This window comes from Nansenia antarctica (genome assembly GCF_963989245.1).
Source record: "Nansenia antarctica genome assembly, chromosome: 2".
Lineage (NCBI taxonomy): Eukaryota > Metazoa > Chordata > Actinopteri > Argentiniformes > Microstomatidae > Nansenia > Nansenia antarctica.
In genome coordinates, this window is record NC_137675.1 from 22,489,221 (window position 1) to 22,516,260 (window position 27,040).

Here is a 27,040-nt window from a genome sequence, read left to right on the forward strand (position 1 = left end):
TCAGAGAGAGGGCGCACCCTAGAGGAGAGGAACAGGAACTTAGCACGGACGCTGCAAACTGTTTTTTTCGGTTTCATTTTTACAGCATTTAGAAAGGCCACTTGGAACTGTTTTAGGTTTCATTTTACAGTGTCAATCACACTACTAGGACAGATGAAATAACGTAGTGTAATGGATTCACATGTATGGCATGTTTGGCATTGTTGGAAGAGTCTGGTCCGGTCCTGACCATGGGCACAGCCTGCTCCAGGGCCTTGTGTTCATGGACAGTGGTGGAATACAGACTCGTACAACAATGTTGTGACTATGTTGACCCAGTGTACAGCGTGAAATGAAGACCTTGTCCAACATTGTTCCAATGTTCCCACACTTTTTATGGAATGCGGACTCCTATCGCTGTTGTGTCTATGTTGACACTATACAAGAGATGTGTTGTGTGTGAGTGGGCACTCAGTCTACATTCAGTGGGCTGGGTCCAACTCGAGTTGTGAAAGATACTTTTCTTAATTAAATATTATACCTAGATTTAAAGCAAGTTCCTATCTTGAGTCAAAATGTTTTAATCCACAACAGTAGTAACAGCCATATCCCCAAAAATCTATGATAAAAGCACATACATCGTGTAAAAGAGATGTGTGAACACCTTTTACTAGGCAAATACTAGGATCAAGGAATGACTCCCAACTACCTGGAATAGTCCGGGAGAAGTGTGCTGGGCTCAGAGTGCAGCAAGGTTTTGATCTCATTGAAGATACGTTTGCCCCAAACGTCCAAAACTCTGGTCACACTGCGCACGGAGGCCACGTTCACGCTATCCGCTGGCACCAGAACAACCAGAGGAAACAGAGACGTTATGAGACCCCTGTTTTTAGTTTTTTCTTACGCCATTTTCAATACTTTTCCCATTTCGTCACAGTGCATAGATGAGGTTATTCATCCTGAATGGGGTTGGGTTTATTACCTCCCTCTCTATAGTTCCAGAACCCAGTATAGTCCAGTTCGTTCTCCTCTCCAACCGACTGGGCCACCGTCGCCATGGCAGCCATCAGCAGCATCATCATCACAGTGGGAGGGGCCATGATGAGAAGACACAGCCCTTTGTGATGAGAAAACAAACAAACAAACAAACAAGAAAACAGAACCAGAATGAGATTCATATCTGCAGATTGAAAGTTCACAGTGACTTTTGGCAAAAAAACTAATAATAATAATAGTTTGGACCATCTGTCTCCTGTTCAAGAAAAAGTACAGAAAGCCAGGGATGGAGAGAAAGAAAGAGGGAGGTCAGAGGAGGGAGCACATGTGAAACACAGTGCTGGCTTTTCCACACAGAGAAGCCAACAGAATCTCAGGGGCCAATGGAGTTTGAAACCATCTCAAAAAACATCATGTCCACGTGATTGTTTGGTGAGGCTATTACCACTCACTCTTTCAATGTTCCCAAAAGTAGAACAAAGTGTCACTGAGGTAATACCGTGATTTGTAGAAGGTTACATCGACATTGGGGTTAAAACAAGAGTGCCAAACAGGTCTTGTGACTGTCTGACTAAGCTAATTACATTAGTTTATTTCAAGGCCTTGAAGAAAATGGCTTTTGTTTGTGTGATGCGAGGATAGAGGGGCCTGTGGGGGGACAGCGGTGTGATCAGGACTGAATGACCAATGATCCAACTAGTTAAATAACAAACAGAGAAACGTTTGAAGACCTTGATCGTGTGTGTGAGAGAGAGAAAGAAAGAGAGAGAGAGAGAGAGAGAGAGAGAGAGAGAGAGAGTAAGAAGAGGGGGGGGGGGGTGTCGCTGTCATAGTAGAAATCTGGAGACGGAACTGTAATCACTCGAATTATATTGGATATGAACCGATGACTCATACAGGAGGTATTCAGAACACTGTCATAAAATGTTCCTCATGTTGGAACTGGCTACAGATCAAGAAGGCCTTGGATGCCATAAATTAACACCTATTATGCTAACCAATAGGGGAAGTTTCCCGGATTTGGATTAAGCCTATTCTTGGGCTAAATCACACTATCAATGGAAAATCTCTTTTGAAGATGCTTTTTAGTCAAGGATTAGGCTTAATCTGTGTCTCGAAACCAACCCATAGGGTTTAAATGGCGGTCAACCAACTTTAAACCAAAATCAATTAAACAGACAAACATGGACTTGTGAAGTACTACAACATTTAAATTGGATTTGTTTACCATTTATAACTTACTTGTGAAACAACAGAATACATTGTACAAACATTGCAAATTTTTTAATAATAATAATAATAATTTGGACCATCTGTCTCCTGTTCAAGAAAAAGTACAGAAAGCCAGGGATGGAGAGAAAGAAAGAGGGAGGTTATTTAAAAAAGGTACATACGGTAGGTTGTGGAGTAAGGTAACAAAACATTACTCACTTTGAGCTGATTGTGTTTCAGTTTGCAGGTTCAAGTTATGACCTCCAACAGCATTGGTTGCCTTCTCAATATTTAAAGTATATCTCCCGTCTTTCTTCTCCCGTCTTGTAATGCCCCGGTCCGTTTCTTCTTCTTGTCCTTCTTTCCTCCCTCCTCCCTTTACTTGCAGAAGTAATGTAATTAGGTAGAAAAACGTGGTTGGGCAGTGCGGATCCACTTAACTAGAGCACTTCATTTGTGCTCTGTGAGAGGACTGTGGTGCGCACTTCACGCCCCCCCCCCCCGCCCCCCTTTCTCTTTCTCTCTCTCTATCTCCAAATCCTCCCCTCTATTCTGGGTTCCATCTGTCCATCTGTGCCAACAGCTGTGCCAACCCCCCCCCCCCACCCAGCCCACCCGTAGGTATTCTATAGGTGAAGTCAGACCATGGCATTTCAATGTCTAGCCTGTACATCATTCTCCACATGACTGGAAGTATGGGGCCATTCAACTTCTGGTTCTCATCCGTTGAACTGTGTCTGTGTCTTGCAAACACACTGGAGTTGAGTTAGCACTATAAAATATTGTGGCTGCAGCATTTTTCCTGCCAGGTAAAAGAATGCAAGAGAGAGAGTGATTTATAAATAAAGAGAGAGGGGGAAGGAGAGAGAATATATTTTTTGATTCACTGGTATCCAGATGTTATTCCAGTTCTCCCTCTCTCTCTCTCTCTCTCCCTCTCTCTCTCTTTCTCTCTCACTCTCTCTCTCTCTCTCTCCCCCTCTCTCCCCCTCTCTCTCTCTCTCCCCCCCCCCCTCTCTCTCTCTCTCTCTTTCCCTCCCTCTTTCTCTCTCTCTCTCTCCCTCTCTCTCTCTCCCCCCCCCCCCCTCTCTCTCTCTTTCTCCAAGTCTGTTTTTGTGCAGAGGCGAGTGTGAGATCAGAGTTTGGCTCCCATTGCAGCCAGTGAAAAGGGGGGGATAAATGGAGAGTAACAGAAGACCGCGCAGCGTTACTTTGCACTGCTTTCCCCTCGTTGACTGAGAGAATCACTGCTTTGAAGGAGTCACACGCCACCTACACCTGGTTCATATTAGGAGTCACAGGCCATTTGTCACTTCAACTGAATTCCTTTCTCTCTCTCTCTCTCTTTCTCTCTTTCTCTCTCTGTCTTGTTTTTCTTCTTCCCCTTTGCCTCTTGCCCCTCTCTATCCCTCTTTCTCTCTCTCCCTCTCTCTCCCTCCCTTTCTCTCTTTGGCCAGAAGCTCAGTAGTACTCACTTGTGGTTTGCACTCTGTGTCTCTGCAACACTGTGTCTCTATGGATGAGAGTAAACATTGCATCTTAGACACAGTGAATGATGTAACAAATGCAATAACCAGCAGTAGTAGCCTATAACTAACTAACAAACACACACACACACACACACACACACACACGTGAGAGTGCTTACTGACTGTGCCTTGGGGACATTTCATTACATTTTAGGTCCGTTTCAGTTTCTTCTGTCTCCAAATCATTACAGTATGTTGTACTTTCTGTGGCATTTTCTTTTGGACATGTTGTAAGCCTCCCACTGACCAATTTCGCTTTCACAACTAGGCTCCAGTCTGACAACACTTTGAGGAAGTGGCTAGGGAAGAAACAGGAACCCCAGTCTTGCAGCCTTTCAAAGGTCAGCATCAACAGAGGGACACATTCTGGGTTGTGTTAAAAAACAGTGCGTGAGATCACTGTAACTATCAGCACCGCCATTTCTAGTATACTCTACATTCAGTTGGGTGAAATCCTCCATTAAAGACAAGGCCTTACCCCCCATGGGACTACAGAGAAATGAACAAAGTTGAAATACAAAGCTTTCTGCATCTCTTCAAAATGTGCTTTTGCACCGTGGTGGTTCTATGTGCCCTGATGTGCTCTGGGACGGAAGCTGCTCAAGGTAAGAATTTTTAATCTCCGTTGAATTTGTTCTGTTATTTGAGAAGAGGTCATTGAGGTTACTGTTTGTACAGTATCGTGATCTTAGAATTATAAGGTTCTATCTCCGTTTAGGGTAGTTCAGAGATATTGAGCGTCAAGGTTTTTACATTCCTTTATGTTTTGTGAGATGGAACCTTTGTATTTTATGAATTACTAACTCCAAAATGTCAACATTTTAAAAAATAACACCACACAGGCATTAATAAACACCTAATGGATCAGATTATGTAAAAAACTAAATTCTGACAAAAATGGAGATAGAACCTTATAATTCACGGTATGTTCTGATACTGTACAACATGTCTCCTCTGAGCTGGGTAAAACCACCTCTAGTCCTTGCGCTCCTCCGGCACGGAATGACCTGCTGCTTTAGTACCATTGGGCTATTTTAGGAAACGGATTAAGGATGTTGTTGTTCTAATTGACTGGTGTCTGTAATTAATATAATAATTTATAGTGTATATATTTTTTGTTTAAAATGGACCTTGGTCTCAAAGGGACTTCCCTGGATAATAAAAAAAAAAAAAGAAGTGATGTTCTCAGTGACGTTCTCAATGTATGAATGCTTTGTCTAGGTAAGTCACACGACACGTCTACCTGTATTGCTTTTAACAGTCAATTCAATCAAATTTCATGCAAAACATAGTGAATTTAGGTAATCTGGGACATTGGGTAATGTGGAACACTTAAGCTCCGGTGTGTTTATTTCCTGTTCTAACCAAATCTAGTCAACAGGACTTTGACTGTGGGCTCCCTTCATTCCAGTCTCACTCCATTGGTTTAGCTTCTTCCTACTGGGACACACTGGGTCCTAGGTGTCGCATATTACTCAATGTCCCAGATTACCTGAATCCACTATGTTTTGAATGAAATGTGATTGAATTGACTGTTAAAAGTGTTGTCGTTTTATATCATCTTGGCCCATCCCTTACAGGAAGGAAATGGGCCTTCCTTGAGTGCTAGATTCGCCAAACTGTAGAGAGACTTCAATTCTCAGTATAAAATGATATAAAACTACAACAAAAGCAATACAGGTAGACTGTCGTGTGACCTACCCAGCCAAAGCATTCATACATTGAGAACCCTATGACGTATCCCCAAGGGGCAATTGTTGCTAAGTACACAGACAGAGGTGGCAGCATGTCAGGGTGAGGGAGCCTCACTAACCTGCGTCTTGCCTCTGTGTTCCAAGCAACTATCACCTTGAAGGACAGGGTCAGGGTGGCACTGGCAGGGGAGGACGTCCATCTTGAATTCAGTCTGGCAGTCCCAGTGAACCAGAGTGCCTTTGAGCTGGTCTGCTTTGGACCTCAACGCCAGGTGATACAGCGATGGAAACTCCCTGCAACGGTCCCTGCACAAATATACACTAGGAATATGATAGTGAAGGCGTTTAACAGTTCTGTGTCAGGAGAGTACAGCTGTGAGTGCAACAAAGCTGCAAAGGTCTTCTGGACACTTCTAGTGAGAGGTGAGTGTGTGTTTAGTGTGTGTGTGTGTGTGTGTGTGTGTGTGTGTGTGTGTGTGTGTGTGTGTGTGTGTGTTTGTGATCAGAAAGTCAGGGGATCAGGGGATGATGGTAACAGGAAAAGACGACTATCCTGTTGTGATATATTAAAGTGCAACTGTTCCCCATGTTGTGTAACAGGAACTGTTGAAATTATAGTGTAACACAACCTGAGAAATAACTTCTAACGATAACATCGTTAGTATAAGCAATGCAGAGTCACTGTCGATTTCAACATGAATCATCAACCAGCCAATCAACAGCTGTCCATTGATTGACAGTGGATGATAACTCACACAGCTGTATCATGTCTCTCTTTCAGATAAGTGCTACACGGAGCCGTTTACCTTTGCAGGTTTTAGGGGTCTCTGCATCATTGGGGTTTTCACTGCAGTACTACTCCTCTTCAGTGTGGTTGGGTCCATTTACGTCTTCAGAGGCAATCAGGTATGTTAATAATAATAATAAATAAGAATGTATACTTAATATTTGTTTGCACACACAGCACATTCATAGGGACAACCAAGCTCTGGGCTCTATTGCACAGGGTCAGCCTGGAGCAGTTAAGGGTTAAGTGCCTTGCCCAAGGGCACAACAGCACTGGTGGCAGGATACTTAGATATGATACCAGCAACCCTTCAGTCACCAGCTCACATCCAGCTCCCTCCTGAGGTGGGGATCGAACCAGCGACCTTTCCAGGTGCTGGCCGGCCACTCTAACCTCTAGGCTACCTGCCGCCCCATGTTGGGAAATAGTGTAGTGGAGGTTTTGAAACACTGTGCAACGCATTATGCACGATGTACTGTATGTGTGACGAATAACACCTTGGGCCAAAGTTTTATCAAATTAATAAGGCCATATTTATTCCTATTTCCCAGTTGATAAGTCATTACGGATGATGATGATGATGATGATGAGCTGTTCTGTATTGCACACTACCATCAGATCATTGGCATTGTGTCACTGTACCAGTGGAGGCTGGTGGAGGTAGAAATCGGAGGATGTGCTCATTGTAACGCACGGAATGGATTGAGGAATAATATCAAACGCTGTACTTACCAGCTTGTTCTTTTTCAGGAACAATTGGCCGTGAGTAATGGAGGTAGTCAAGTACAGACAAGCAGGAGAGGAGACCAGAAGGGGGATGAGACGAAGGAGGGAGAGGATAGTAAATTGGTAGAAGATGCTGCCTCGGCCTCCGTTTACGCCGTAAGTACCGTGTGGCCTCTCTACCCCTGTAACATCGCTGTCACTGATATCATATTGATTTTTTGTGCGTCTCTCCTCATGTTGTCTTTGTAGGTGTAATTTGCTGTGTGAGGACAGACAGAGGAACACTGTCCGTTGTCAAGATTCGCTGTTTTGATTCCCTTTCTTATCGACTGTTCTGTACTGTATGTAGGTCAAGCAACTCCCGTGTGTGACAGTCTATTACTGATGTTTACATTTACATTTAGCAGACGCCTTTATCCAAAGTGACTTACAACAAATACATTTGCCAGTGTACAAGTAAGTGAATCATCAGTCCATCAGTCATCGCAAAGAAAGTAATCTCTGCTCGGGCCAGGGGCCATTGGCAATCAGAATGCTAGAAGAAGGAAGATTTTGTTGTTGTTGTTGTTGTTAATGTACAGTAGAGAAACTGAACAGGGGGACGGGGAGGTTTCAGGAGGGACAGTTAAGGTGTAGGCTGAAGAGATGGGTCTTCACTCTACGGCGGAAGATAGGGAGTGACTCTGCAGTCCTGACAGCGGTGGAGTAATAGGGTGAACAACGGTAATAGGGTGAACAACTTCTAATGTTGTTGTTGACGGTCATATCATAATCTGACTATATACAGACTATTATATTAAAAAAAACGAAATTACTACGATGCGAATATCTTATTCAACAAACTTTTCGCCAGCAAACCTGCCATCTTCAGGGTTTCATCTGTTGTAGGCCCTATCAGCAAACTCATCCACAAACCCGGATCTCCTGTCTTTCAGAGTCTGGAGGCCAGGCCCAGGTCCATCTATGACGTGTTGGACCCAGCAGCTGCCCACCCTGAAACTAGCCAGAGGAAAGCCAAACGAAAGTCAGCAGAGAAAAAAGAGGCGGTCAGTGTGGAACCATGTTATAAACCTACAGACTATAGTGGAATGTACTTTTTTTTTTAAAAAGCTTTGGTTATTTGGCATATTTTCTAAGATTTCCCCAAATAGAAATGAACAGTAAGGATGCAGAGGAGTGGATGCTGATGTAGGCTGACCTCTGACCTCTCTCCCACTCTCCGCCTACAGACGGAGAAAACAACAGAGGAGGACGGAGTCTTTGAGTGTGTCTATGAAAATTTCTGACACCCACCAGTATCTGCATTTGGGAACCTGCTTCCATGGATCTCCTGTCCTTTTCCAGAACCTGCTCGCCTGTTCAGCTTCATATGACAATACTTTAAATTAAAATAAACTAGTTTCTGCTTCATCATTTGTCTAAAGCATGTCTGTAATAGTAGTAGTAGTAATAATAATAATTATTATTATTATTATCATTATTATAATAATAGTCATTATTATTATTTGTATTCTTATTCTTATTCTTATTAGTATAATTTGTATTAGTATACTTATTATAACTAGAAGAAGAAGTTCCAGAAGAAACGTTGTGGGTTTATTATTTTGCTAGTGGAAAAAGGTTTAAAGAACTGGTAGCAAAGAGAGTACACTGTTATGTAATCATTCTAAAAATGTGTTCCATAGCAGTTGCAGTAACAATGGTGGCTCTCAGAATGTTGACCTAAATCAACCTTCCACCATGTTAACTGGATGGGAGGTTTTGGAGTTACAAAAAGTGTAATAGTTTCATCATGTTTTTATTTGTGTTGATAATTTTGAGTTTCTGGCACATTTTACATTTTCCTGAACCAAGCCCACCTAATAATACAATAACAGTAGTAATAATAATAATAATAATAATAATAATAATAACAATAACAATAACAATAATAACAATAATAATAATAATAACAACAACAATATACATGTTTTGTATAGTGCTTTCCTTGGAGAAAACAATAAATAATATAATAAAAACAAAAACAAAAAGCACAACAACAACAAAAAGTAAGGTTCTGATAGATTAAGGTAGGAGGAAAGGTACAAGACATTAACATCTTACACGTTTTAGAAGATTCCCTGGATGCAGGCTTTGTTGCTGGTTCTAAAACTCCTTGATTGAGATAACAAGTAAGTTTGTTGAATGCTGTTGTCTTTCCTATTCTGTACAAACTACTTGTTGTGTCACAGCCAGTGAGTGCATGACATGCTGGTAGACAGTTAGACATGTCTTTTCTCAGATATGGTGTTGATGGGGACATACAGTATATCTAGGTCTGATGACACAGATGTGGAAGTACTGCTCATATATTATGCAAGCAAAGAAATGTTTGGTTCATCTCTGGTGTACATGCATACAGGCCATGGAATGAGAGAGAGATACAGTATGTCCCCATCAACCCCATATCTGAGAAAATTGGAAAAGACATGTCTAACTGTCTACCAGCATGTCATGCACTCACTGGCTGTGACACAACAAGTAGTTTGTACAGAATAGGAAAGACAACAGCATTCAACAAACTCAAGACCCATCTCAGCGAGCTCAAAGATCTGGCCCATTTTGGACTCTCTGCCAGCTTGGAAGAGTCTTTGCCAGTCGCAAGAGAATTTGCGCTACTCCTATATGGAAAGAAGAAAATGGAAAATGGATTGATGTGCACAAACCTGGATGAACTGAGGTTCATAATTGCATCAACATCAGATACAGCCTCTGCAAATCTGCCGCCAACAGAGGGTGCATTTCAGCAGCATGTGCAGTGCAGAGAGCAATGTTCCAGACAGCGGTATGGTGTCACAGCATGCCCAAACCCCTGTTATGGAGTCCTATTGGCAAGGGGTGGATTATCAGAGATGGGGCCATTCAACCTGTCCTTTTTACAAAACCCCCAGCACCTACAGAAGTGAGAGACATCACTCACTTATATTGCAAAGATGCAAAGTGTGGAGAGAGTGGAAAGTGCCAGTGCCTCTCTGTTGGCCTTCCATGCACAGAGTTCTGCACCTGCTGTGCAGAATGTCAAAATGTGTCCCCTAATGTTTGAGGACTTTATTTAATTGTACTTTGAATTAAGGTTCCAGTTTTAATAAAACCTGTACTATTTACACCAATGTTTTAGAGGCTTGCAATTTAGAACTAATACACTTTATTTTATTGGGTTACTCTTATTCTGACTATTTGGTGATGTAGTTCAGCCACCTGGTATTTCCCTCTCCAAATATGATGACCATCAGAGTGAGCATTCTTAACTTAACCATAAGTGGCTATTATGCCACTTATCCCCCATTCGGAATTTGACTGTATCAGAGAAGATGTAGGCCTGGCTATGTCTAAAGAAATCTCATTTGCAATAGATAGAACTGTATGAGACATTTCCATACAACTACTGGTTAGTGTTCAATAGCACCCTAGACAATTCAGTAATGATATATTTTTCAGGGATTTCTGTTTTTCTGATAAATGAGAGAAAAGTGATGGAGTCCTATGTTCCTGTCACCAAAAAGTAAAATTTCCGTCTAAACTAAAGCTAAGTTTACAGGACTATAATTCAGTATTTATTTAGGTAAATAGTTGTCTGACTATTTGGTGATGTAGGACAACCACCTGGTTCATACCTCAGCAAATCTGAAGAGGAAAAGAGTGATCATTCTCAAGTTATGGGCTTTTTTGTCACCTTCCCCATATTCGGCCTGGTCTAATTTGGGTCTTTTTCAGGGATTGGGGTAGCTCTAAAAAACAACCCAAAAAACATATTTTCCCCCAAAATAAAATTTGACAACAATCAATTTCATTAATGGGAGACCCTAAAGATAAGAAAAATCATTGTTGTCATTTGTTCTACCTCGGGTAGGGGTATCTCGAAAACTAAAGCCTTTTTTGAGGACTTGCTGCTAGACTACTAGCACTTCCACCAAATTCCACTTTTAGCTTTTTCGTTGACAGCTGATTATCTCCAAGTCCCACCCTTCTACAGTTTTAACCAATGAGAGCGTTGAGATATGTTTCGTCGGTCGTATTCTCTTCCTGGTTTGGTTTGTTGTCGTTTTATCTTTTTACCATGGCTGCGGAAGGGGATTTTCTGATGAGATATCGTGCTGTTTCCAATAAATTGAAAAAGTAAGACGTTCTTTCCTTTATTTTGTTCACCCTCTTATGTTCGATGTTGATCATAGGTCCGAATCTTTTAAACTGTGTGCACAGATGACTGAGTCTGACATTAGCCATTTAGCACTAGAGGCTAGCTATGATAGCTACGTGTGTCTTTGCCCAAATACAGTTGATATAATCATGTCACCCACATATTAAAGATATGATAGAACATTTGCATCTTTATGCATGTGTTGGCTATCTAAAGCTAATGTTATCTAAAGCTACCTCTGGTCTTAATCGTAAGCTATCTGCTTCGTTTGCATTTCTGTGTTCGCAATCAGCAAGCTAATTGGCTGTGTGGCTAGCAGTTAGTAAAGTCATTGTATATGTGTCCACTGTCTGCAGACGTTTCCTTCGGAAGCCCAATGTTGCAGAAGCAAGTGAGCAGTTTGGTGAGTTATTGTCAGTTGTGTATTGCTTATTTATACTTAGGCTGCAAATTGGGGAAAGTTAATTGGGAAAAGTCCATGCCAACATGGTGATAAAGCATATGGTCTCTGATTTAGTTTTTGTTTTTTTGTTTTCTTTCCTAGCACCAGGGGAGCCCCCACTCCCAAATTTCGTTGTTTGGTACCTGTACTATAGCAATGACAATAAAGACCATTAATTCATTCATTCATTCATAAATACACCGTATGGTTTCATGTGTGGGGGTCTGGTGTGATGATGATTGCAGCATGCAACAACTGAGGGCTGAGGCCGCTATGCGTGCACGGTCACTCTTGTCTAACTGTCACTCCATGTCCCTTTCTCCAGGTCAGTTGGCTAAAGAACTGAAGCAGCAGGACTGTCTTCAGTATGCGGCCTTCTGTAACCTCGCCATGGCACGGTACGTTGTCTACACACCTTTACTTATCACACACCTGTGTGACACAAATCTGTGTCACACACACACACACATCTGTGACACACACACACACACACCTGTGTCACACACTCCTAATCGAACCATGCTGTTCCCTATTGTACATGCCACCTATCGTGGCATGTCTCTCCACCTCGTTTGCCAAGCTCTTGGGTTCCTCACCTCACCTGCACCACATCTCTATAGCCTGTTTTTATTGGAACTATGTTTATTTGTCTGTTCACTTGTGTTATTTGGGCAAATATATCAGGGGTGTCACCTTTTAGCCGTTTTAGCCGTTTTAGCCGTTTTTACCTCAAAATAGGTCAAACATTTTCATAAAGGTTCTTTGTTTTCAGGCCAAAAAATAATAATGTTGTCGCCTTTTTGGGCCATCACCAGTTTGCATCCCTGTGTATATATATATATATATATATATATTTTTTTTTATCATCGTAAACAAACATTTGGATATTGACCCTCAGGTGTGAGCAGACTCTGTTCAACGCTCCAGGAGAGGCCCTCGCCCTCACGGACGCTGCCCGGCTCTTCCTGCTCTCTGAGAAGGAGAACAGGGCGCTGCAAGCCCCAGGCTTCGACGAGCACTTGCAGGCCGCACTCAACTGCTACAGCTTCGCCATCAAGGTCAGTGCTCCATCCTTGCTTTCATTATCTAACGAGACAACATATTTTGCATGTTATAATTGTCACATGTTCGGCGGTTCGATCCCCGGCTGGCCACATGTCTAGGTGTCCTTGGGCAAGACATAGGACCCCAAACTCTGGCCAGCGCCTTGCATGGTAGCTTGCCGCCATTGGTGTGTGAATGGGTGAATGAGAGGCCATGGTAAAGCGCTGTGGAATAAGGCTCTATATAAGTGCAGTCCATTTACCATTATAACACAGTAATAGCATGACATTGTTAGGGTTAGTGTTAGTCCCTTGTAAGAAAATGAGAGAGAGAGAGGACAGTGGAGGATGGAACATCTGGATGGTTGACAGTAGAGTCCAGGTGTTCCCCTTTACCCTAAATTCCTCCTGAGAAAGAGGTGGACAGTGGTGGATAGAACATCTGGATGGTTGCCTGCAGAGTCCAGGTGTTCCCCTTCCCCCTAAATTCCTCCTGAGAGAGAGGTATCCTGCTGAGTTTTACAAATGGTTTTCAGGTGTACATCGAGATGAACCAGCCAGTGATGGCCGCCAGCTTATCCTTGGAACTTGGCAACGCTCTCAAGGTAGAGGATCACGCTGATCAAACAGAGATTTATTTAAATGATTTGTGTATGTCAGTCTGCGTTCTTGATTCGTTGCATATGTGCGTAAGTACTTTTCTATCTTTGTCTCAGTCTGACTCATCCTTTTTCTCTCTCTACCCCCCCCCCCCTCCCAATTTGTACATACATGTATATATCCCTCTCTCTCTCTCTCTCTGCCCCCCCCCCTTCTCTCTCTCTCTCTCTCTCTCTCACATTCATATATATATATATAAATCATCGTAAATCATATATATATATATATATATATACTGTATCCCCCCCCCTCCCATATATACTGTATCCCCTGTTTTCCCGTGGTTATTGTAGGAGATGAACAGACCAGGAGAGGCTATAGTTCACTACCAGAGGGCAGCAGAGCTCCAGACCCAGACACCTATTGAGTCTCTGCTGTCTATGGGGGAAATGGCCACCTGCAAGATTCTCACCCGTGAGTGAACTGTGTCAATGTCCGCCTTTATGGCATTTTCATTCAATCAGTTATTGAACGAAGAGTTAGGATGCTGCGTGCGTGCGTGCGTGTGCGTGTGTGCTTGTGCATAAAAGAGAGAATACGTTTCTACGTTTGTGTGCATATACACAGTTAAGCGGAGTGTAAGTGGGTATTTTTTCACACTAATGGCATCTTTAACAAGACCCGTTTCCATGGGTGTGTGAGATTTTAAACCCTGCCTTCCTCTGTATTCCAGGTGACTATGACGGTGCTCTGGCCGTGCTGACAGAGATGCAGCTGATGTGTCAGGAGAGAGGACTGCAGCTGCCAGGCTCAAACACCCCCGTCGGTAAGTCTCAAATTAGGGGTGGGCATCGACGATCGATAAAGGATCTTGGTCGATCACAAAATAAAACATTTGGTCGATCACAAAAAAAAAAAAACTAAAGCCTTTTTTTGTGATCGACCAAATGTTTTATTTTGTGATCGACCAAGATCCTTATCGATCAATTATCGATCGTCGATGCCCACCCCTATCTCAAATGGACTTGCCCAACACTTCCTTTCTCATCCCTTTTGGCCAGCTGTTTCACTTCCTATGTTTAAACAGAAACTGAACTTAAAATGTTTTTTTTTTTTCTCACTTTCCTTCTATCCTCTTCGCCTCCTTTTACTCGTGTCATCTCAGGTGCCTTTCTTGACATCGTGGCCAAGTGTGAGATTTCTAGAGTCCTTTTGCTGATGCTGCTTGAGGTAGGTACAAAATATCTAAGGTAACATCCCATTTCCCCTGTATTCTGTCCCTCTTACACGTCTCCTTGCCTGTCACATACACAGAATAATCAATGGAAAAGAACAAATTGTCCTAGTTTTGGGAGAAGTGGGCGTTGTGATTTATAACGACCTACGAGCGTAAGTGGCATAGCACACCAAGGCTCATGCCATGTCATTGGTTTGATTCCGGCCATCGACATATCCGGCATGTCACCCCCCCTACCTCTCCCCTCCCTCTTTCCCATCCTTTCTACTGTCTCTCTCCCAAGCAGAAATGGCCTAAAAAATATATAAATAATAATAATTATCTAAGCTCTGACCTCTTTTCCAGCCTCCGCCCCAGAAGTTGTTACCAGAGCACGCCCAGACCCTGGAGAGATACGCCTGGGAATCCTTCGACCCTCATAGTCAGGGTAACTAACGAGACCGGAGCCTTATTATAAGACCTAGTCAAGAGAGCTTATTTGACTATTTATGAGTTTCATTTAATGACATCCAGTCACTGAAGTACAGTAAGAACTTTGTTGTTGAAGTATTATATTTATGTATTATTATAATACATATTATGGTCTGTTGGTGTCTCCCCTCCCCAGTGACCTTTCTACCAGAGAATGTGTTTCTGCTCCTACAGTCGGTTGTGGTAAGTTTATACGGCTCATCAGTGGCATACTATATTAGAATATATGCCATTTAGCTGACTTACATTGCAGTGAGTGCATACATATTTCAGTATATATGGTCCCAGCGGGAATCAAACCCATAACCTAAGCGTTTTAACGCCATGCTCTAACAACTGAGCCACAGAGGACCATACCCCAAGTTCATACCCCAGTGGCATACTGTGTTACACCACGTCATACAGAATATACACTTTGTGAGAGGTTCACGTCATAAATGAGCATGTTTGATTTCTTAAGATTATTACAGTCAATGTTGAGATTGGGGCTGGGTGATATATAGTCAAAATATCACATATTAGCGATCATTTTGCTAGATACTGAGATAGTGATGTGACTTGCGATATATCAAACACTGAGATGACCGCTTGTTCTTTCCTCTTGACATGGATGAAAACAAGTTTCAAAGTAAATAACAGTGAATGAGTAGGATAACCAAAGTAAACAAATCTAGGCAAATGTACGAGTCGGGTTCGTCTCAAGTGTATTTTGGTGTTATTGAGGGTCAAAGAAAAGCCAATATTGCAGCCTCTGGCGTTATGGATTATATTAATATGTTTATATTGCAATATCGATAATGATGCCGTAGTTGAGATAATGTCCTTGTTGAGATGATCTATATTTCAGTTTATTAGTAACTTTATTTTACAGATGGCCTGTCAGGAGAAGGACACAGAATCCCTCAAATCTCTTCAGACAGCGCTATGGTGAGCATTCAAAAATGTTTATTTCAGTCACACTAGTTAATTAGCTGCATTTACGATCCTTGTTTTTTCTTCATTAATGACATCCCTCTAAATGATTTCCTCCTTAGGCCACTTCTCTCAGCAGAGCAGAACCACCTTCTCCACCTGGTGTTGCAGGAACGCATCACCCCATCTGGACAAGGCATTTAGTACAGTCCCGACCAGTTCAACTCACTCACCCACCCCCGAGGAATGGCACATAATGGAACATTCCTGTCTCTGTCTTGGTCTGTTGTAGGGCCTCATGATGTATTGCTTGGGTTGCATTAATGACCACAATGTTCTGCAAAGTTTTGAAACATTTTGGTCTTTTATAGGGGTGTAACGGATCACGGAAATTCCGTGGTCCGTTCGGATCGCCCTCCACGGTTCGGAACGCATGTGTACCGCGGATCAATTGCAAAATGTTAACAAGTAATAATATTACTTAATATCTTACTTAATATCTCTTGTAAATCACAATGTAGAGTTGCCATGAAAAGATAGACGCGACAGTTGCGGGCTTTGTTTTACTCTAAAGCGTAATGATAGGTTGATAATGCGAAAGAAAAAGAATCCGTTGTTTGCTCACTACACGTGAAGCTGGGAATCCACAACAACAAGGCTGCGTTCGTAAATCCGCGTTCGTAAATCCGCTCTGGAATCTGAGCGCTGAGCGCTCTTGTCCAATCAAATTACTTGGTCCCTTTATGACGTCGGACCCAGTGTGCGCTCCGGCGCTCTCAAAGCGAATTTACGAACGCGGCCCAAGTGTATCATGTTACGTTGTTCGGCGGAGAAGAACTCGAAATGCCTCCCTCGTCATTTAAATCCCATGTATGGGAGCACTTTGGCTTCTCTGTCAACTATGACGGGGGGCACGAAAAAGGTAGCTCGACAACTTCTGATAATGTAGCCATTTTTTTCATACCATGTTCAAAATAAGGGTTTACTTTATTATTTAGTTAAAAGTGGCATAAAACATGTTTATTAATCTGCTTTAAAGAGCCCAGTGATTCACTGCTGCAACCAGGCGCCTCCTCCCTCTCTCCTATCATTTAAATTGAGTGTATTTCAGTATACCGTAATTATGTAATGTTTGAGTGTAGAATATGTTATATATATATTATATATATATATATATATATATATATATTACCAGTTTTGACATCTTGAATGTTGTTGGTTTTTGTCACATAGTAAAAGTGGTGTTTTTACAGAATTCAAGGAAAAAGCAGTTTTTATAAAAACAAATTTTTTTTGTGTTGATCCGAAAAATGATCCGATCCGTGACTCAAAAACGGTGACACGATCCGATCCGTGAGTTAGGTGATCCGTTACACCCCTAGTCTTTTATGTAAGGTTCACCGGACTGGACCAACTTTGTCTATGATATGTGTATGACACCCTGACTGCATATGTACCCTGTAATCCTTATGCTTTGATGTCATTGGGTTATTCTTCTAGTAAAGTCTTGTAAAAGTATTTCTATTTATTTATTTGGTATAATGTTGAGTCTTATAGATAAATAATTGACTGAAAATAGTGTTTTTGTTGTTAATAAATCTAAAAGTCTGACATGGCTTAAATTCCACTGCAATTACAAAACCCTCTACTGTATATTAATAAATAAGAAATATGGACTGAACATTTTTGTAATGTTTTTATTTTGTTAATAAATCAAAAAGTCTGACATGGCTTAAATTCCACTGTAATTACAAAACCCACTACTGTATAGTAATAAATGGTGATCTTATACACACCATCGTCCTCTGTCCCTGGTTTACTTATTGTTCACTTGTACAAATAGCATGTACTTTGATATGATAGCAGCCAACCAAAACACAGAAACACACATGGTTTAAATTCACTTAGAATACAAAGAATACAAAAAATGGTTACAGAGTACTTAGATCATAACATTACAAATGGTTACAACAATATACTTCAAAAAACATTTTTTTAAACATTTACTGAAAACTATAGCTTGTTTCCTGATTGTTCAAGTACTGTAACAGGTATTTTGCTGATATGTAAAATGTGGGAGTTTGTCAACATGGTATACCTTGGCTAATACAGTATCTTGTCTCCTTATCTCCATTACAGATCTCCCATTTCATAAAACATATATGCATTAAGCATATAAGCATATAACTTGATTGCAGACCTGGGGGGTATTCCATCAACGCCGCTAAAGGAAAATCCAGGCTTATTTTGATGAATTGCGTAAGACTCGCGAGACTTATCAAAAATAAGCCTGGATTTTCCTTTAGCGACGTTGATGGAATAATGGGTTCAAATGTTGTTGACTTGACTAAATGTTCCTACCGACTCAACCAAACGCTCAAAGTAACACAGATTAATTATATTTTCTACCCAGGTCTGACTGATTGTGCAGTATAGAGTTCGGTTATCGTTTACTCAATGTGTTTGTATCCTTTGGGGGATTCTGACTGCACCCCCTCTTCTCTCCATCTCCTCACAAGCAAACAATTGTCTCAAAAAGCTGAATACTTCTCAACGGAAATGTTTCAAGAAACAGATGAACACCCTTGGCTCTCCTCCCCTGCCCTCCCTCCCTTTCCAATTGAATGTAACAACAGCAAAACTGTCCTTCCTGTGAAATCACTCAGCCCTCTCCACCCACCCACCCCCCCTCCCCACCCCATTCTTCTCTCCTTTACTCACTCTTCTTGCGCAGAACAACATAGATGATTCCCAGGATGAAGGTGAGGACAAAGGAGATCCAGGCCAGGATGAAGGAGTGTCCGTAGGAGCCCTTCTCCTCCTTGTGGAACACGTCCGTGTAGATGGAGGCAGCGACCATGATACACAGACCTGGGGGAGGGATGGAGATGGAGATGAGGTTGTGTGGTGCGATGTCGTAACGTTAGAATTATAAGGTTCTATCTCCATTTTTGGTCAAAATTGAGTTTTTTACATAATCTGATTCATTAGGTGTTTATTAATGCCTGTGTGGTGTTATTTTTGAAATGTAGACATTTATTAGTTAGTAATTAATAAAATACAAAGATTCCATCTCACAAAACATAATGGAATGTAAAAACGTTGACGCTCAATATCTCTGAACTGCCCTAAACGGAGATAGAACCTTATAATTCTAAGCTCACGATGTGTCTGTATGCTGATGATTCAATATGTTGAGGTGACAATGTTTCGAGATTTGACCTATCCCCATCAGTGATCAAAATGGAATAGAATAATAATAAATAAATAAAACAACCGTTGATGTCCATATGAACATCACATCAATGCCCTTGTTCTGTACACATCATACTGTACATATCATATAGATATTCATCTTATGTATGTTCACTTTTTATAATCATTTATTTATACTCACTGAAATACCTTATACTGTAATACCTTGCACTGTCTACATAGGTGTTTCTCAACTGGTGGGTCGAGTGTGTGGTATAAAAACAACAACGTATATTTTAACACTAGAGAAGCCCAAAATAGTTCTAGTGTTAAGCGTTCTGGTGTCAGACTTTTATTTCGACAGACGCGGGTGAAAGACGTGCTGTAGGCTAGCCGTTGCCATGGCAACGTGAACTCAAGCCTGACACTCATCATTCGAGCAGTAAAGCTAAATATGCCGAAGCGCAAATTTGTTCCAGAGTATGGGAAAAAAACTGAAAAATGACCTTGGCTACTTGTTCCCTAAAACACCAGCAGCGGTCACATATGGATTTACATACATTCACAATTAAAAAAGGGACCGAAACCCCAGTGTGTGGCTCTTATAGCACAGTGTGTTGTATCACTCAGAAGGAATCAATGTCACACTTTGACGAACTTAGAACAGAAATCACAGCCTTCCTTTCAGAGAATAACTCAACCTTATACTGAGCTGTTTGACAACTAAATCTGGCTCACACGAGTTGCGTATCTTGCTGATGTGTTCGAGCACCTCAACACATTAAAAGTGTCTATGCAAGGGCAAGAAAAAAAATCATATTCACCAGGATCCACAGCAGCATGCAGTTGTGATGTTCATACTCATCCGTTTATTAATCAGAATCAGTTTGCTATTGCTAGAGTAATGTGCTCTATGTTAAAAAATGATAATAAGAAAAAAGAAAAAAAGTCATGATGACATTGTGTAAGTGTTTACTAGCCCATTTTTGGGAAATAAATGTGCTTGGTTTGAATTCTATAAAAGTGGGTCACGACTTAATGACTATGGGAAAATGTGGGTCCCAAAGCCAGACCAGTTGAGAACCACTGGTCTACATTATCGTGCCTTTTGCACTATGACACATTTCTTTGGTCATCTGGTTAGATTTCAAACTACATTTCGTTGTCTCAGTACTTGTCTCAGTACTCTGTGCATAACGTTGAATTTATTCTAATCTAATCTAACCTAAATAGTCCATAGTAATGTCTAGATTTAGACAACACGGTTGGTTTTGAGATGCAGTCACTGTACAGAGACTCATGTTACTACTCACAGGAGATGAGTTGCAGGACCCCAGAGAAGGTGAACCTCTGGCCTTTGCCCAGGGTGAAGAGTTGAGCCACAAACACAAACAGAGCCAGGATGGCAAATATACAGGACAGCACTGCGCTGGCCTGCACCGCCTGAAGGTACTCTGTAGAGGGTGACAGAGAGAATAGGGGTTCTATGAAGGGTACATGAAAGGAGAGCAGGAACAGCTCAAAGGCTCAGGGAGTAAATAACATAACTCGTTTATGACTACAGAACATTGATTACATAAACATTTACATTTTTGACATTTAGCAGACGCCTTTATCCAAAGCGGTAACATCCAAGAACCAGGTCATTGGCAGTCACAATGCTAGAATGACATTGATGATACATTGATGACTCGTTGAGAGTAACCTAGAGCCACATGACATGCACACTCCATATCTTGCTTTGGGGAAACAGTAGGATAGGCAAAGCTAACCAATGGTACGGTACAGGTGAGCCTTTACCTTCAGCATAGTCTCCTTTCAGGTTCGTGTAATGCCACTTTGAACCCGTCAGCTCCCACCTGCCCCACACATCTGTGGATACGGAGTCTGTGAACCACCAGGCCTGAAAAAGCAGAAGTGTATGTGTTTATTACACAGTTCCACACAGACTATGTGTCATGTTGAGTGAATTTGAGGTTTTTCTTACATTTTACACATCAACAGTCATCATTAGAAAAAGACAAAAAAGATCTATGCTAGGATTAGGGGCCATTGGCAGTCTTATAGGTAGTTTCCTGACTTGGAGAGGAGGTTACTGAGAGAGAGAGAGAGAGAGAGAGAGAGAGAGAGAGAGAGAGAGAGAGAGAGAGAGAGAGAGAGAGAGAGAGAGAGAGAGGGAGAGAAAGAAAGAAAGAAAGAGAGAGAGAGAGAGAGAGAGAGAGAGAGAGAGAGAGAGAGAGAGAGAGAGAGAAGCATCATGTGATCAGTTAGCAGTTACAACGGCAGTTACAACAGGAGGCTAACCGAAGGGAGAAATTCTAATGACATTGGAAGATAGAGGGAACGTACATTATCAATGGTGGCGACCAAGAGCAGGATGATGCTTGTGATGTGAAGAAGAACAATTCCAGCCAGGATCAACATAGTGACTCACTCTGAAGGATAACAGGGTAGGGGGAAGAACACACAAGGTTTATTTTTCTACTAAACTCCATAGAGAGATAACAGAGTTTATACGGCATGGGGGAGGTCTGTTTGGCTGTTCACATGAGCTGTCACAAATCGCCAACTGTTTGAAAAAGAAGGAAAGAGTATGAGAAGAGAGGGATAACAGCAAGTTCAAACTCGTCTCACAAACACACCATTTTTTGAATAACTGAATGCCCCATCTGCAGTCGCATACACACCCACTCACGAAGGAGGATTTCCCCAGAGGTTTGAGCGCTCTATACTGACTGGTCAATAGACTAACTTCAAATATTCGTGGAAAATCATTGGATTGGATTATAAATCCCTTTTAAATTTTGTCTAAACAGAATATGTTCAATTCGTGTCTGTTCGGTTTCCATTATATTACACAAGAAAAGTATGATGTAAAAGAAAAAAAGTTAAGAATAAGCTTAAATTATAGGCTACGTATAAATTATTTAGGGAATAGGCTACAGATTTAACTAATGGGTTTACGCAATAAACTCGAATTATGCAACAACTGTAAGATTAAAACTAACTTTGAGATGAATTATAGCCTACTAAACGTGGCCATTTAATCGGGATACACTCCCATTTATGATGGATGTTATCCCCGTTAGCTGAAACGGGCCCGACATAGGCTATGAGAAAAGAGCGCGAGAATACGACGACAGTAGTGAATTATGTGCCATATCTATACTATAAAGTAATTAATGCAAATAGTTTACATAGTATTTGTAATTCATAACGTTGTGTTTTGTGAAAAATATTTAGTAGTGAAGTATTTGACGCTCTCGAAAGTGAATCTCATGCATTTGTCCAAATCGTTTTTAGTTCCATTTTTAGTTTACGACTGTCCAAAACTATTTTTTTCGTTCACACTTTATCCCCAAAACATGCGCAAAACAACAGACAAACCTACATCAGATCTATTGCATAACAAAAGAAAAAGGTAAACAACATGAATTAACATTACCTGTAAGGACTTTTACGCACGAGAGTTATTTGGAATCTGAAGAACTGTAGACCCACCCAGCATCGAATTCGCAGCCTACACACATCACCCCTTTTCCCTCTCCAGACCCTTCCCTCCCCTTCCCCTTCACAAACCCCACCCATATCCTAAAATGTTTCCCTCTTTGAAAGTCATGGTAAGGGAATTCACAGACAAATGGGCAACGTTTCATTATGTCAATACTCTGTGTGAAGTAGGGTGATCTTCAAAGTGCTTCACTACCTGAATATAGTACCAACTGCACATCAATACCGAAGACATTCAAGCCCTCTCGGCACGCACAATACGCACTCAGTGTGGAGTTATTTACATGGCCACACCCATCCATCGCTCTACACTTCTTTGTGTGTTATATAAGTAACTGCACTCAAATTCCACTTCAAATCTACAAGGTCACCTTTTTTCCTCATATGGTGCATAATAATAATAATTGATGTGGGACGTGTAGGTAGGCCTATAACAATCACATGATCCATGTATTTACTACGTGACCCCCTCCTCCAAAGAACCGAATCATGTTTGTTTTGATTAATTACGGGCACACGTCACATGCGCGCCTAATTAACATAATTAGCTGTAACTGCTGTCGGCTTCGATTTCGACTGCAGCGCTTCTCTCCACGCTAGATGACCGCGCTCACCTCAAACGTTGTCATTGCTTGAGCGCACAGTTGATACTTTGTAATGTCTTGCCCAGCAAAAGTGTGTATAACACTTGTCTTGTCATTCACATTTTCACTGTTAATTTTCCGTGCCCTAGGAAAAAACTCTGTCTTCTCTTCTGATGTCTTCTCACTCACGACGGAAATCAAGAGTGGGCCAAATGTAACCAGATATAATTCCTCCGTGTTATTTCACTTGAAAGCGCGATTACACAAACGCCTTGTGAAAGCTGGCACAAAGAGCCCACACAACCACAGTAAAGTCAAAGAACTTGATTTACCCAGGACCAAACGCACCGTGCATTATCAGACGAATCACTTCACCTTTCCAAGTAAGTCATATAGACTCCTAATATTATATACTCATCTTGATTTATTTGCATTTACAAATAAGAAAAAAAAGTATATTATTATGATCTTTATGATTCTAATACAATCTCATCATATATATTTTGAAGAATTCCCCCCACCTCAACAACAGGTCACCCCACCAGACCTTCGGCGCAGACCTCCAAAGGGGCGTCATGGCAACTCCGTTGTGGACCCTACTGTCCATTGTGGACATGATGTCATGATGATCACATTCCAGCAGCAGGACTTCACCAATTTTCTCATTCGTGGATGTAAGTATGAAGCCAGAAGCTATTTACTCGAACTCTAGGTCTCGTGGTTGTCTGATGGGTCCACAGCTAGGCCTAACACAATTAAAGTTGGTATTCAATCAAAATCATATCTAAATTAAATTACGTAGTGTTTAGGCCTTGCTGTTATCATACGGCAGTGGGTGTCTTGAAAAGACTCTATGGGGGAGGCTATGTCATGCCAGGTAATCTCATGTCTCAACTCTTGTCTGAACTCTTCAGCCTACACCACGCCCATAGAGCACAACTACAGTCAGGTGAATGCTCTCACTCGTAAATACTGCTGCTTGTTGTCATTCATTAGTGTTCATTTCCTACTAGTGGACATCCCCTGGTCTGCCCTGCCCTTGTCCCGTCTGCCCTCAGGCTGTGGCCTCTCTCTGAAGACCACTCGGAAGGGGCTGGTCCTGGTCGCACACTACAATGGCTGCTTTGTGCTCCTGGAGGTAGGAGGAGGATGGATGGATGGATGGATGGATGGACACACTCACACCTTCCTCTTCACTCCCATTGAAACCCTGAACTCTGAAGGACTCCTTCTTGGTTCTGTGTGTCTTGTTTGTGTTGCTGTGGTCCTTTTGTCTTACAACAATTTAACGGTTTAACCATGGGTCGAACCTTGGGTATGCTAAGTAAACTTCGGTAAGTTTGCTATGGAGTCAATTGCAAATCAGATTCTGTAAAGAGATATTCACAATCTGCTCATACCAGTTTAACTCTTTTATCTCATGTCATGGCACTGTCTGGTTTTGCAGGGTGAGGACTACGTCTTGCCAGTGTATTGGTATGGGTCTCGGGTTAGGGCCTCCTGCCCGGTGCTGGTGCCCATGACCCAGGCTGTATGCTTTGGTTCCTCCCTGGATCTAATCGTCTTTGGAGAGGGGACTGTGGACAGACTCAAAGTCCTCTGTAAGTGAGTGTGTGTGTGTGTGTGTGTGTGTGTGTGTGTGTGTGTGTGTGTGTGTGTGTGTGTGGTGGACTAAATCCATCAGCTCATTAGGAGTCACGTCTTACCATAACGTGTACATGCGCATGAAAAGAAAAAAGTGCTTTATGAATAAAGTTTGATTTAATTTAACCTCTGACCCTTTAGTGAATGGAATGTGGGTGCCCTTCATGTTGGCTGCAGAACAGTGCTGGTTCCTCAAAGACGCCACCCCCAAATCAGTAGTCTTTACTGTTACCATACCAACCTGTGGCGCAACAGTGAGGGTAAGTTACATGTGTTGAATAGCAATAGGATAGAAAAATACTTTATTTGTACACGTTGTGTTCTTGTATTATACCTAATTGTTTAATTAATATGAATAATGAATATTCTGTTCTCTCCTAGAATGGCGTGTACACTGTCTACATCAAGTCCAAAAGAAAGGAGATGGCTATTTCCTGTCAATTACATATCCCTTACCCACCCCAGCGCAAATACGCAGCACCAGCCAACCAGCTTGGATCTCCGGACACTCTGAACACTCTGCCTCGGTATCCTCAAAGAGCACCCTTCTCACACTCACAGACCCTCTTTCACCCCCGAGCTCCAGCCCCAGCCCCCCAACCCCCACAACAACAGCAACCAATGATACCCGAAACTCAACAACATACTGGTGGTGCTGTTCCCCCTCCCCCTCCTACCCTTTCCCCCACTAAACCAACTGGTATCCGCTTGCCCTTCATTCACCACATGCCCGAATTGCCCAAGATTCCCACTCTACCCCCTATCAAGCTGGATCCTTTCGACCTGTCCCTGAACATTCCCTTACCACCCGATCCGACAGAGACATCAGGAGAAAGTCAGAGGGAGGAACAGCACCATGGGTCTCTGCCTTTGACCAATCTCACTGCCCCCCATCCCGTCGAGCCCCCTGAACACCAATACCCTAGTGGTCCTGCCGAGCCTGGTCATCAACAACCCCCGCCCCATCCTGCTAGGTCCATTCATGACATGCTCCAACCCCGAATGCCTGGTGGTCCAGGTGATCCTCCAGATCAGGATTACGAGCAGGCAGACCTTGTTTCTTATCCTCCAGACCGGGACCAGGAACAGGCAGACCTTGTTTCTTATCCTCCAGACCAGGACTATGAGCAGGCAGACCTTGTTTCTTATCCTCCAGACCGGGACCAGGAGCAGGCAGACCTTGTTTCTTATCCTCCAGACCAGGACTATGAGCAGGCAGACCTTGTTTCTTATCCTCCAGACCGGGACCAGGAGCAGGCAGACCTTGTTTCTTATCCTCCAGACCGGGACCAGGAGCAGGCAGACCTTGTTTCTTATCCTCCAGACCAGGACTATGAGCAGGCAGACCTTGTTTCTTATCCTCCAGACCGGGACCAGGAGCAGGCAGACCTTGTTTCTTATCCTCCAGACCGGGACTATGAGCAGGCAGACCTTGTTTCTTATCCTCCAGACCGGGACCAGGAGCAGGCAGACCTTGTTTCTTATCCTCCAGACCAGGACTATGAGCAGGCAGACCTTGTTTCTTATCCTCCAGACCGGGACCAGGAGCAGGCAGACCTTGTTTCTTATCCTCCAGACCAGGACTATGAGCAGGCAGACCTTGTTTCTTATCCTCCAGACCGGGACCAGGAACAGGCAGACCTTGTTTCTTATCCTCCAGACTAGAACTATGAGCAGACAGACCTTGTTTCTTATCCTCCAACAGCCTCACCTCGTGAAATCCCATCCATCTTTCTCCCAGAGTAGTTTTTCACCCCCATGTCACCCTCGCCCCCATGTCACCCTCGCCCCTATGCTGCTGTGCCCCCACTGCTGCCTATTTCTTATGCTCCATGTTTTTACCTTCTCTATGCTCCATATGGCAAATCCAAAACCAGCATGAAATGTGCTGGTCACCAATGTTAAAATAGAGATACTGTTTGTTAATAAAAACCTTTTTGTTAACTTTGGCCTTTGTGATCTTTGTGCTGTGTTGTTGAGGCTTGTGTTGAAGGTGTCAGGTGGACTATGATCAGGGGAGACTGGTGGAAGTAGAAATCGGAGGACAGGCTCATTGAGGAATGGTACCAGACCAGACACATGGTTAATACCATTCATCATTCCATTCAATGCATTACGATGAGCCCATCCTCCGATTTCCACCTCCACCCGCCTCCCCTGACTATGATATAATAACCACCAGCTAAACTGGATACCTTTGGTCATGAGAGAGGGGAGACAGGGAAAGTTAAGACTAAACATATGATTTGGGACAAGCATTACTTGATTGTTTAAATCCCACTTACAGTGTAAACCCCTTGGG

At 42.4% G+C, this 27,040-nt stretch overlaps 2 protein-coding genes across 2 annotated transcripts; one reads left to right on the top strand and one right to left on the bottom strand.

The window, feature by feature from the left end:
• The first annotated feature begins 10,999 nt into the window (after nt 1–10,999).
• Nucleotides 11,000–17,445, top strand: f8a (coagulation factor VIII associated). The gene is made up of 12 exons (XM_080524877.1): nt 11,000–11,078; nt 11,457–11,503; nt 11,868–11,940; nt 12,441–12,600; nt 13,122–13,190; nt 13,539–13,659; nt 13,919–14,011; nt 14,351–14,415; nt 14,768–14,849; nt 15,030–15,076; nt 15,765–15,820; nt 15,928–17,445. Exons 1-12 carry the CDS (start codon nt 11,020–11,022, stop codon nt 16,007–16,009), a joined length of 954 nt encoding a protein of 317 aa, XP_080381003.1. The 5' UTR covers nt 11,000–11,019; the 3' UTR covers nt 16,010–17,445.
• A 1,073-nt stretch (nt 17,446–18,518) lies between these two features.
• Nucleotides 18,519–22,536, bottom strand: LOC308150951 (epithelial membrane protein 1; the record flags this gene model as incomplete). The annotated part of the gene is made up of 5 exons (XM_080523741.1): nt 22,446–22,536; nt 21,350–21,435; nt 20,801–20,903; nt 20,314–20,454; nt 18,519–18,676 (listed from the first exon to the last, which is right to left on the bottom strand). The coding sequence occupies exons 2-5, from the start codon at nt 21,422–21,424 to the stop codon at nt 18,519–18,521; spliced, it is 477 nt and encodes a 158-aa protein (XP_080379867.1). The 5' UTR covers nt 21,425–21,435; nt 22,446–22,536.
• Nucleotides 22,537–27,040: the final 4,504 nt, after the last annotated feature.

Bases quoted from the DNA above. Each gene is read 5' to 3' on its own strand.
- f8a (XM_080524877.1), top strand. From the start codon at position 11,020: ATGGCTGCGGAAGGGGATTTTCTGATGAGATATCGTGCTGTTTCCAAT. The intron at 11,079-11,456 runs GTAAGACGTTCT...CACTGTCTGCAG, and splicing joins GTTTCCAATAAATTGAAAAA to ACGTTTCCTTCGGAAGCCCA. The intron at 14,012-14,350 runs GTAAGTCTCAAA...GTGTCATCTCAG, and splicing joins AGGCTCAAACACCCCCGTCG to GTGCCTTTCTTGACATCGTG.